This window comes from Bremia lactucae, linkage group LG1 (assembly GCF_004359215.1).
Source record: "Bremia lactucae strain SF5 linkage group LG1, whole genome shotgun sequence".
Classification (NCBI taxonomy): Eukaryota; Oomycota; class Peronosporomycetes; order Peronosporales; family Peronosporaceae; genus Bremia; species Bremia lactucae.
Genome location: NC_090610.1, coordinates 9,363,534 through 9,377,012, shown reverse-complemented (window position 1 = coordinate 9,377,012; position 13,479 = coordinate 9,363,534). Strand labels below are relative to the sequence as shown.

At 44.1% G+C, this 13,479-nt stretch overlaps 1 protein-coding gene across 1 annotated transcript; it reads right to left on the bottom strand.

Annotated features, from left to right (window-relative positions):
* Positions 1-341: 341 nt before the first annotated feature.
* Positions 342-644, bottom strand: CCR75_009828 (uncharacterized protein; the record flags this gene model as incomplete). The annotated part of the gene is made up of 1 exon (XM_067967864.1): positions 342-644. One exon carries the CDS (start codon positions 642-644, stop codon positions 342-344), a length of 303 nt encoding a protein of 100 aa, XP_067820175.1.
* Between the last annotated feature and the right edge of the window lie 12,835 nt (positions 645-13,479).

The window sequence follows — 13,479 nt, the reverse complement described above, 5'->3', positions numbered from 1 at the left end:
ACTTCACCTCATGCTTATCACCGCCGTACCGAAATTGCAGGGCATTGGGACAAAACTTTGAAGCCCATATCTCCGACACAGTCACGAAAAATTAAATACGAAACACAAGCAATTAGTTGCTTTGATTGCTTTACACTTGTCAAAATGAATCTGCAAACATTAGTTCTACCATATACATGTATCGCAAACAATCTACTTGGGAGTGAATTCCGTCACAGAAATTACAGCTCAAACATGTATTTATGAAATAAAAGACAACCGACTACAATATACAACATTTGTTACGCGACTGAAATGTAGTGTTAGACGTGACGAGAATGGTAGAAGGGTTATCCCTCCATTTATGCGCGCAGATTGCGGGAGGCAGTCGCAGAAGCGGTTGCGTACGAATTGCCGCTGTTGCCGACCGGGGCAACATTACCACCGTAGTATGGGTTGTATGGGTTGTATCCCACGCCTGGTCCATATCCATAGCCACCACCATTGGGGTACCCAACGTTGACGCCGACGCCGACGCCACCGGAAAGACCAGCTGCAAGGGCGAGCAGACCCAATGTTTCTGAGACTTCGGCGGATGCATCGACAGTATTTCCATGTAGGGCCGCACTTGCCATGTATAAAACAATTGCTGACTTGTTAAACATCGTTTAGAATGTGTTTGCGACTTGGTTGGAGCGATGGGAATTGAAGAATGAACTCCTCTTGCAACCCGCGAAATGCACAGCAAGCAAGTCAAAATACAATAATCACCGTCTGCCAGATGTAATACAGACTCAGAAGGTAAGAAATATCCTAAATTAGACTGCTGGTGCCCGTGCTGTTAAGAGAAGCTTGACCAAATTGTGTATTCTTGGATTTCTGTATGATTCGCCACATGTCATAATGATTACCGTCTCGGGTTTAGTTGATATGCGAGCTCTCTTTTGACTCTCTAAATTACATATCTGACACACTTCAAATTCATTTGGAAACTTATTATTGACTCCACAAATCGTAAAGAGATTCGGCATGTGTTTCGTATCGGGGCTAATATTGACGTGTACAACAATGGTAAATTAAGTGCTTCTTATCAGTTATCAACAAGGAAAAGCGACTTGTCAAACACTATAAACCAGATCCCACACCCTATACTTAAGTATCGTCGTTTCGGAATCCGCACAGAGGTGTCCCTGTTAAAGTATGTGAAGTCTGAGAGCGATTTAAAGTTCCCAAACTTACAAAGGTGTTAATAGCTGCTCAAAAAGAGAGTTAAGGACAAGGAGGTGAGCAAACTGACGTTGCGATACTTCAATGCAAGAGTAGCTACTGATATTGTGCATAGAGGCTATAAATTGGGTTTCGTCAACCATACGTTTCACGGTGTCAGGCTTCGCGCTAGGCATGTTTGCTTTCCTTTTGCCCCAGTGCACAGCACATAGTTATACACAATGTTATGGTTACAAAACAGCTTAGCGCTAGATAAATTGAAGTGTGGGCGTGCCTACATAAGGTGGTGGAAGAGAAGTGCAGTTTTCTGTAGCAGACTTAGACACTAGATGCAGATATGAACCTTGCTCTTCATGCGTTTGGCGTTCACCAAAAAGAGGTGTTTTGTCATTTCGAGATCGCAAAAAAAAATTGAGTTTTTTTCCACTTTCAAAGCTTGCAATGGCGGGTGCAAGCGAATCTAATTGTAACGGGGCACACATCGGTTGGAGAACCGTTCTTGTGGTACATTTACCTTATGGGTAATATACCCTTTTATCCTTTTCTAAAATAATTGGCGGCCGAAATCGACTTTTTCAGATTAGCTAGAGTAAGGTTTTAGACTAAATAATTAAATAAAGTGCAATTCCCCATTTGATCTTAAAGCGCTAGGTGCCTTCCTAAGGCTTGCGCATTGATCTGTAAGAGATTAAAGTCTTTCTAAGGTATATACTCTTGGGCACTAGTTGCCACTTGGTTCTTCGAGCCCTTCATTAAGCGTTTCCAGCTTGTACGACTCCCTGAGTTGTTAAATCCCTTAGTTCTATATAACTAAGGGACTCTCTGAGTCTAAAACTCTTTCTCTGACTTTAGGAGCGAGGTAGCCCCGCTACACCTGGTAGCACTCGTAGTCAATCTACCCCTGAATGTTATGAGACTAAGCCTTCGCTGAAGTGGACTAGTTTTCAGAACTTTTAGAAAGCTTGTAATCACGCCCTGTGCGATTACGCACCGACTTTATTGGGCCTAGGTCCTGTTTACTCTCACCTCCTAGAGGTTCAACATAGCCTAGGTCTTCCCCAGTACGGCGCCCCGCACATACTGAGTATCGACGTTTCCCGCACCGTACCAGATTTCTGGTATAGGTTGGAATTGGTGCGCTTTTGATCTTTACGCATTTTTTGTAGGGGACAGGCCGAACGTAAATGTTTCGTGCTTCCGCACATATAACATCTGCGGATGTTTTTCTGCTGTTCCACACCTTGAAAAGCCTCTTCTCCTTCTTCAACGAGGCTTAGATCCATGGGTTTTGGTCTGTTAGACGGTACCCATGCCCAAGAGCTTGTTCGGTAAACAGGCGTGCTAACACGAGAAGACTTTAAGTCAAACTCAGCGCGTAGCGCTATGGCAACTGCCTCTTTGAAAGTGGCAGGATGAGATTGGAATTATTCCGTCCGGGCAACGCCCTCGTTGAGAACCCCACTAAAGATTATTACGAAAATTGCTTCTTGCACCGGGTTGCTGATGCACGATCCATAGATGCAATGAGGATTCTAACTCCTAGACATAGACTCATAGGGTTCGTTTACCATGTCGAGTCGCTAGGAGCCTTGCTCGCATGCGAAAAGCCTGGTCAGCCGGCGCAAACATGCTATTCATTTGCTGTTTCAGCGAATCCCATGAGGGAAAAGCGTAGTATATGGACGTACTGCACGATAGTGTCCACTCCATGATTCTACCTTCGAGTTTGGAAATGGCCAAAGCCAACTTTTGCTTTTTTATAAAAAAAACAAGGCGGAGTAAATGAACATCTCCATGTAGTTGATCCAAAAGGGAGATTTTCTCCCTCTTTTCTGCATGTTTTTACATTGACAGCTAGAGAGCGAGCCTTTGGCTCTAAATCAGGTACAGAGATGTACCGGGTTGGCATCGATGCCGCAAGGTGATCTTCTACCTGGCCGATCGGGGGGGGGAATTAATCTCGCATGAAGGCTTCAAGCCTTGCATGCAGAATCTCTGGTCCCTGGGATACAATGAACTCAACATGTTCAAGCCCAAAAACAGTTTTGAGCTTGTCATATACAGCGCGTTGGGCAGGCTTGTTAGTCGCTTAAGCGACTGTGAAGGGCTTTGATAAGCCATGTTCAAATTTAATTGACTCAGGAGCGCCTTGCAGTTATGCTCGACGTCTTTCCCTTGGATGAACTTAACAATTCGTTGAGGCGCTTAAAGCGCATGAAAGTGATACAATCACTGTTTGCTTAGCGACTGGGACTCGTGTCACTGTTCCTAAGGTTCCATTGAACTTATGCATAAGTTTCTGGGCTTTGACAGTATGGAGCGCTGTCTCGTCCTTGATTTGGATCCGCGATATGATCTCATCCTTGGAACGGCCTGGCTTGAACGCGATGAGCCATGGATCGATTGGAGGTCTAAGACCTTAGGTGCCACGCGCAATTTCCCTAGCAAAGTTTTGGAGAGTCATGAACCCACCTTTGCAAGGCAACAAAAGCGCTATTGGCGCGAATCATTAATTGAGTCTGTCAGTGTTATAGACATTGGAATGTCTGAGTTAATAAACTCGTGTGTTAAAAACATTAATTCTGAGCCCGACTTAGAAGAACGAAGTGGAACGGCACGTACTCTCTCGAGTGACGCTCGTTGAAATAACGATTCACTGAATGCTGAAAGCATTGTTGGGGCCTAAGGCCGAGTCATCAAGGGTGCAATATCCCTGAGATACGTGGAGTGGCACGTCTAAGTCCACCGAGTATGGTCGGCTGAGGTGGCACAATACTGAGTGTCAATAGTGACACTATTGTCGGTTCGCCAGGGCGTTTTGGGTCAAACCCTTCTAATACACGTGAAGCGACACGTAGACGTTTGCTAAATAAGGAAGTTAAGCTACCTTATTCCTTGTCGGATGTCAAATTAGACACCATGTCAGAACCAATACATCCGAAGACGTTGGTGTCCCGGCCTCTAAGAGGCGTATTGTCTCCATTCGAAGACAGGAGGGACACGAAGCGATTATACCCTCACAAAGTGATACGAGTATGCAATTACATACGCTTGTGAATAGTGTAACCGGTAACATGGAGGGGGAAGTTCGTTTTGCGGCAATCCCTTCGTTACCTGCTCTTTTAGAGCTAGACGAAATGTCTATCGATGAGTGCGGCCGAGCCTTAAAGGCTGGCGACTTATCTGAGATGGTGGTCATTCGACCAACAATTAAGTTAAACTCATCGTCGCTTCTAGACGAAGCTGTCATAGACGACTCAAAAGCTGCACTTAGTGCGCGGAATGGGTCATCGATCCTCAAAGATCTTACGGATGCGTTTTTATTCCTTGATTACGGAACTCCAAGATCTGGTATGTAATAATCCACCATCTGTTTTACCTCCGGATAGAGGTGTCCGTCATGAAATTGACTTGGTTCCGGGAACCGAATACTGTGTCACAAGACAATGGCCTTCACCAAGGAGCAGTGTGTTGCCACTGACAATTTCTTTCGTGCTAAGAACGAGGCTGGAATGGTACGAGAGAGCAAATCTCCTCATTCGACACCCACATTTTGTATCAGAAAGCCAAATGGTAAGTGGGATGTACAATGTACAGTGCACTTGATTTTGTAGATAATTGTTACCGACTGCTCATACGAGCTAGCGATATCCCTCTTACAGCGGTTATCACCTCAAGCGGTATGCTATGGGAGTCATCTGTGATGCATCGGATTTTGCCATTGGCAGTGCTCTGTTACTAACAGATGCAGATACGCGTAAACGTGTTATTGCGTTCGAATCTAGACAACTCAAAGCTGCGAAATGTTTTTACCCATTTCCTGATAAATAGTTACTTGTCATGAAGTATGCTCTTGTCAAATGCAGAGTTCATCTGCTCGGCTATAAGCCGTTTGTGATAGATACAGATCACGCGTCATTACGCACGGCGACTAAGTCGCCCCTTCTCTCATAGAGAATGGCCCGATGGCTATCCTTTTGCGCCGAATACAACTTCGAGTGTGAAGTATAAGCCTGGCAAGCAGAATGCTTTCACCGATGCGTTGTCACGCAGGCCGGATTATGAGCGAACTCGTAACTACTATAATGTCGACTTTTCCTGAATTAATCCGTTCGGCTTACGCCAAGGATGAATAGTGTGTAGCTCTGCTACAAGCTCTAAAGAGCACTGAATCGGGTTTTAAATTTGTGGCACGTTTGCGTGCAACGTTACATCGATTTTCTTTCCGATCTCGACCTGTCGCTTTAGTGCACAGAAACTGGGGCCCCTCCGCGTGTCGTTGTCGCTCATGATGAGAATCTAAGCACCTAATCCTCTATGAGGCACACGATACTGTCCTTGTTGGTCATCTCGGTAGAGAAAAAGACCTTCGGCTCTGTATGCCAGATTTATTGGTGCCCAAACTTTATATATGGGTCAGCACCTACGTTCGCACATGGAAACTTGCCAACGGGTTAAATCCCCGGCGCATGCTGCTGCGCCACTAGCAAGTCTGCCCGTGCCCAAAGGGAGTTGAAAGTCCATTAGTATGGATTTTTTTTTCGGTCTACCGAAAGATTCGGCCGGTAACTCTGGCATAGTGGTCTTTGTTGGCCGATTGAGCAAAATAGCTCATTTAGCGGCTGCGCCGGATACCATTGATGGTGAAGGTACAGCAAGGCTGTTCATCGATCGCGTGTTTCAACAACACGGTTTGGCAGTGGCAATTGTCTCAATCGGAACCCTCGTATCATAAATAATTTTTTGGAAATCGATTTTTCGAGTGCCTGGCACTAGATTGGACATGTTCACCGCGGACCATCCGCGGAACGATGGTCAAGCTGAAAGTGTCAATCGCGTCATTAAAGACGTTTTACGTAGTATGTGCTCATATACCAAGCACTGGAGCTCAATGCTACCAGTGGTGGAATTTACGATAAATAACGCTGCCCGTGCCTCTACAAGCTATACTCTATTCTATGGCAATGGTCTCACCCACCCACGCGTTCTTTAACTTTACCACTGCGTGGTTCAGGGCTTGATTGGGGAAAATTAGTCGATAAAGTTTTCCGATATCATCCCCGTTACCATCAGCAAACAAGCAAGCGTGTTCCTCGCGAAGCGATTGAGTGTGATAAAATATGTAAGGGACACGATGGCTGATAGCCAAGACAACCAAAAAGAACAAGCAGATACCAAAGGCAGAAATTGTATTAATTCTTATATGATCAGAGACCGTGTTTTACTAAACGCTAAAGAAATCAACCTACTATTTTGGTTTCCGCCGTCTTTAAGACCAAATTGCGCCCGCGCTTTATTGGACCATTTACAGTCGTGGCGCCAGTGCTCAACGTTGGCTTGCTTAAGCCATATCAGGACCCTTCCCATGTGGACTTAAAGGCGCTTGCGCCGAGACAGGCGGTCGGGCCGCAGATTGCTGCATCCTCCCCAGGGTGTACAGCTGGCCCTCTAAACGAGCTTGCTGAAGCTTCAGCATCGAAAGACGTCTGGACCGCCTCAAAAGAGCTCTCAACCCGAGCGAGGCTCTCACGAAGAAGTTAGAGCTCTCAACCCGAGCGAGGCTCTCACGAAGAAGTTAAAGCATCAAATGGTTTCGTCTAGGTTTGGGCCCCCGTTCGCGCTGCTTGATTCACGAGGAGAAACTTTTAAAGCGACGTCGTTATAAGGGTCAATGCCTATGACCGAAATGCAGTCGGGCAGGAAATACGTTTTGCTAGAGCAAAAACCGAAAAGCAAAAAAATATAAGGGTTCGAAAGCAAAATTTTAAGAAGATAGCCGTCAGCATAATAAAGACACCTAAATTAAATGTCTGATGCATAATGTTTAAGCATTTTCAAGGCTCGGTGAGTACGAAAGCAGTAATAGCAAAATGTGCCCCGTTATACTCTGTGCTCTTGGTAAAGTTGCAGCAGAATGACGTGGAAAGATGGAGCTAAGCAGCTGTCAGAAAAGCAAGACTTATATTGGCAGGTCATCGCTTAGGTGCGCGGGGAATTCGCGGCATCACCGAATAAAAGGAGCCCACTATCGATAGAATATCGATGCAAGCTCGCACTTACTCGTGCCGACAATGAGCGGATTTGATCAATGATCGACGACGTTACAGTCGTAACATGATCGAGCACATAATTCGGGCGGTGTGATAACGCATCAGCAAAAGTATTTTGATTTCCCGGCTTGTGCTTCACGTCAAAGTTGTATTCGACAAAGATCGAGCCATTCTCTCGGGGAGATGAGACGACATAGTTGCGCTGCGTAAAGACGAATAATTGCATAGATCACAAAATGCTTAGAGCCAAGCAGATGCACATCGCAAGAAGTTCTTTTCATGAACTATGTAATTCTTTCTGCAGCTTTAAATTGTTAGACTCGAACGCAATGATGCGTTCTTGCTCATCTTCATATGTTGTAAAAGAGCGCTGCCTAGGGCGTCAGATACGACATTGAAGGCTAATTAGGCTTTAGCAGAGCCAGAATCGGGGCGTGTAGGAAACTATCCTTAACTGCTGAGAAGCGTCATTTTCGGTGCTCGTCCAGCATCAACCTTGATCCTTCTTAAAATATTGGATTTTGGCCGGGTCAACGTAATTTCGCCGTACTCCTCGAAACTCCACGTACACAGCGGTAGAGGTCGGATAAGAGGTTTAAGATACCAAACGTTATTCAAAGGATTAATTAGAAAAAAGTAAAATTGTATTAATAATTTAGTTTTATACGTACGTAACGATCTCCAATCTGCTACTAAACATATTATATTAATATTAAACTAAGTATGGCGCCTCCTTGCGCACCGCACAATCGTGTCTTATAACCATTGGCGAGGTATAAATCAATCAATTTGGTATTATTGGCACTATTTAGGTCAAAATAAATAAAGATAATAATTTTGTACTTCTTTATATACTTCCTCTCATCGAAAATACCATTTATTATTCCTCTTATAGGAAATAACACTTATGTAACGGGACACCCCTTTACAGCCGGAGCATTGGAAAACCCTTGCGGCATTACCAACTACTCTCATAGCATTCTGCTTGGGGTGCCAACTGCTGTAAGCGGGATGTCACTAGCAGACAATCCAATTTAAAAAGATGTTCTGAGAATAATATCGTGGGATGTCACAATACATCCCACCGTATTATTCTGCAGAGCATCTATTGTAGGAATAGATGTCTGTGCTGGTATGTAGCAGCATATAGCTTATCATAAGCATGCACAATGCGCCATTTACCACTTAGCACAAAATGTCGATGACGAATGGGAAGATTTGCTCTCTCGTACCATTCCAGCCTTGTGCTTCGCACGAAAAAAAATGCCAATAACGCCACACTATTGTTTTTGGTAAATACCACTGTCGAGTTACACAGCATTTGGTTCCAGGGACCAAGTCAATTATATGACGCACACGTCGATGAAAGGGTAAATTAGACGGTAGATGTGACATACAATGTCTTGGAATTCTTTATTTAAAGGAAAGAATAAATCTGAGATTCTCTAAGGATCTATAATCCACTCCGGAGTAAGTGCCACCATATTATTTCAAGAACGGAAACATCTAGAAGCGACGATGCCTACCAACTCATATAGGTCATCAGCCTTTAAGGCCTGACACAACTCAGCAGCATGTAACGATGAGATAGCCTCGAGGCTACTATCAGCCTCAACAATTCCAGTCATACTATTAACAAGTGTATATAGCTGTTCTTAAATATCTCTATGTGCCATGATAGGCGCATCGTTTCTCGCCGTATCTGATTTTTATCTTTTCTGTCACAATTTCGAGACACACCTCATAAAGGCCGAAACGCTAACTTTTCCAAGTATTACCGGTTCAACAACCTTAGTTTGCTCTTAACAAGAGCCGATGTTCAATCCAACATTTGATGAGATTTTAGGTAACTCACATTCTTCATTCAGTGAACATTTACGTGTCGCTTTACGTCCATCTTTTATGCTTAGCCCTGGACATCTAAGCTTTCTGTCAGCTAACACTTAGTGTGGGGCAATCTCGAATAACCTCATCCCGTCAATTTGAAGTGCCACTTTACGTGCATCTGGGAAATTACGTCCTCGATGATTCAGCCCTAGCGCCATCACAACGAGTATCACTCAACGGAGTACATATGGTTTCACCAACAAATAATGAGTGACGCTCACGGGTATTGTTTTTAACATTGAAGTTAATTGGCTCAAACATTCGAATCTCTAACACACAATGCTATTGTTGCCTAGCGAAAGTGGATTCATGACTGCCCAAAGCTGCACAAGGAACATTGCGCGTGGTGTCTAAGGTCTTAGGCCTCCAATCAATTTATGGGTCATAGCTTTCAAGCTATACCGAGGATTAGATCATATCTCAAATTTAGGCTAAGGACAAGACAGCATTCCATACTATTAAAGTTCAAAAAATCGAATGTCCAAGTTTGAAGGAACTTTAGGTACGGTGACACAAATCCCGGTCGTTAAGCGAACAATGATCGATTCACCTTCATGCGCTTTAAGCGCCTCAGCATATCGCAGATTACCTTCAAGGCAACGACGCATAATTGCAAGACACCCCTGATTTAATTTAAATTGACTATGGCTTATAGAAGCCCTTTACAGTTGTCCTTGCGACTAACAAGTCGGGCTTGTATTAACGTCCTGTACTATCTAACACAGAGCTTTTTGGGGCTATGCCCTGGTGATCCTCACCTCCTAGAGGAGCTAGAGAGTCTTGTTTTTCTTCAGTAGAGCGCCTCGTCCCTACTGATAATCGGCGTTTTCCTGCACCGTACCAAATTTTGATATGAAGTGGCGTAGTGCTCTACCGAGCTTTGCGCGAGTTGTGCAACGGACAAGCCGGGTGCAAGTGCTTAGTATTCCTGCGCATAAAGCATCTACGAATGATGTTACGCTGCTCCACAGCTTGGAGCTTTTCTTCGTATTCCTCAGCGAGGCTTAGACCCATGAGCTTCGGTGTTTTAATTGCCCCGATGTGCTCGAAGAGCTTATCGGTGTTAGCGCGGACTAATTCGCGAGAACTTGAAGTCAAATTCTGCGCGTAACATCATGGCAAGCCTCGGTGACACGTAATTTGTAGAAGAAAAACTCGAATTTAGTCAGTAGATTGAGCCAAGGGAGACAATGGTCCTTCGTATAATAGGACACTTTGGCTTGTACTGGTTCACTACAAACTTACCTACGCTGATAACAGTGTGGGCAAGATGACTCCAATTACCTCACGTACACGACACGCAGAGGCAGATAGAAATTATCTAAGCGTGGTTAGCAATTATAGGCAAACACGAAGTAGAGCTTAGTCGTAAAACTGTATCTTACATAATTGTGTCTTCTCTCATTATACTCCTGACTTCAAGTTATTAATATACGAATATGCACGGTGACTTATTGCTAACCAACCATATCGCGCGTCTAGCAGCCCACCAATTTACAAGTAGCGGAATGGGATCAGTACGGGCTTATATAATCCACTTCTTCCAATGGGTCTTGAAGCAAAGCGGCAAAAAGAGTTCTGAAATCCTGGACAAGGTTCACTCAGGTCCGTTTACTCTAACGAGCCGCTAAAAATCGTGATCGTATGCAAAGCCTGACCAGCGGTGGAAACATGCAAGTTTAATGCAGCAAAAACCACGTAGGAAAAGCGTCGTCCATAGACGTACTACATGTGAGTGCCGACTCAATTGCTCCACCACCAAGCTTAGAATTAGCCATGTCCGCTTTTGCTGTTCTGTTAAAAACATGGCAGAGGCTATGGACATCTCCATCTGTTTGACAAAATTGGCGATTTTCTCCCATTTTGCCTTCACATGGCTTAACAGTGACAAAAGAGGGTGATCCTTAGACTCAGGATCAGGTACAGGAATGTACGAGTTGGCACAGTTGCCGCTAAATGGTCCTGGACAATTCATACTTTCAGGTGCGAAATGGGCAGCGTTTGAGAAGCTTAAAGCTTTGTTTGGGCTAGATCATATTGATTACATTAAGCCCAAGGGACCAGAGGTTCTTACTGCAAGGCTGAAGCATTTGTGCAATTCGAGAAAGGAATCCATCCCAACAAAATCTTAACGTATAAAGCCTAGACGACAAAGGCGTAGATTGAGTTATAGTGCTACCAGGTGTAGTGGAGCTACCTCGGTCCTTAAGTCACAGGAAGACTCAAGACTCGAAGGGTCACTAAGTTCTACGTAAATACGACTCAGTACGTCGGATAAGCTTGTAGAGCCTAATATATACTAGTTCAAGATACTCAATGGCTTGATTATACTCTCGGCCATTAGGCAACTAAAAGCTGAGTTTGTATATACCGCGAGTTGTAAATCGATCTGTTAAGGATCGATACAATTTCGACAATCCATTTAAGAATTGTTGGGATGTATTTCTTAGGTAATCCATCAACCTTTAAAGCCTTATCTTTTTTAAAGCTCTTCTCATGTCGTCAAGTAATGGTTGACGACGGGATAGTCATTGTTGCAACAGTGGTCTTATGCTCACTGTTGACTTGCGCAGCCGGCTCAAAATCGAGCCGCCGCGAAAGGGCATCAGCGGCGACGTTAAGTCGTCTTGGATTATACTCCACACAGAAGTTATACTCCGTGAAGAAACAACATCCATCTCGCCATTCTTTGTGAGAGGTGTGGACTGTTTACGGCCGTGCGTAAAGACGTATGGTCCATTTATACAACGAATGGTTTATCTCTGTAGATATATACCCAGAAATTAGTCAGTGTGTATTTCATGGCAAGGATTACATTGTCATGCACTGGATAATTGCGTTTAGCTGGTTTAAGCTGACGCAATTGATAACAGACGACGCGCTCTGCGCCGTCTGTGGCATATTGCCTTAACGTACAGCCGATTGCAAAATCGCTGGCGCCACAGACCACATGAAAAGGTCGGTCTTGGTCAGCAATCGCCAGGATTGGCGATTGCAACAAGCTTTTCTAAATACCCTCGAAGGAACGCTGACAATCAGCGTTCTAAAGACCACTTTACATTTTTCTTCAACAAAGAAAAAATATGTACTGTCATTTCGGCGTAATTGCGTGAGTATTTGGGCAGGTACGCCGCTCAGTCGAGGAACTTTCTAAATTCTTTTACATCGACTGGTACAGGCCAATCGGTAATCGCCGTGTCCTTTTTGGATGGGGGCGTACACCATATTTACCCACAATGCACCCAAGAAGCAGAATTTCGCTTGCAGCGAAGATATACTCTTTGATTTGCATACAACTTGTGCTTACGCATAAGTGTAAGAACCTTTCGGGGGTACGATGTACTATAATATCCGACTTCCCGTTCATGGCTCTGCTATAAATGAAGACGTCATCATAATTGGTCGGTGGGAAATCCCGCACCAATCTCAACAAATTGATTACACATCTATTAAATGTCGCGGGAGCATTACTAAGTCCCTGTGGCATGACTAGCCACTCCGATATCATACCGCTTGGGGTGCTTACTGCTGTGAAAAAAAGTATCTTGTTCACGCATAAGGATCTGATAGAGTCCATTCAATAGATTTATTGACGATAAGATAGTCCGCTTTGACATACTATCAATGATTACGTCTTTTCGTGGTATCGGAGTCTGAGCCGTCACAGTTGCAGCGTTCGATTAATTACATGCATGCAATATTCACCATCCTCCTGTTGCTTTACGCACACAGAAGGTCGGAGAGCTATGTGGGAAAGTTGATTCACTCACACGGCCCGCAGTAAGCGTTCAGCAAAGAATTTGTCGATCGCTATTACTTGTTCACGAGGCAATGGCCATTGCTTCATGATACAGTATTTCGAACCTGGGATAGGTTGATTTCGTGTCGAGTGCCTTTATGCTTAGGCTACACGGTACTGATATAAAGAAGAAACTCTTAAATTCTACTAAATTTTAAAAAAAGGGTCTGTTTGTAAAGACTCCCAGAATGGGGACGTAAAAAATTCAATCCGTGTCTTCTCATTAAGGACACTTTCGTTCTCGATGAGCTACTGAGAAACCGTTCGTTCCCAGGAAATACTATTGCCGATCGAATATCGGCCACGTAGTTCTCATCTGGGATATGTACGCAGGTCTGCTTGTCTTTGCTACTACGCAGATCACGCAAGAACCGTTTCGGTTCTAGTGTTGGCAATTAAGTTATCTTTAAAGTTAATTTCGGAGGCGCTATTACATAAAGTGTGTAAGCGCCTACACTTGATCTATCGTTCACTAAGACATTTATTGTCTCAGTTTCCTCTTTAAAACTTATTTTTAAAGGTCCTGGGAACCTTTGA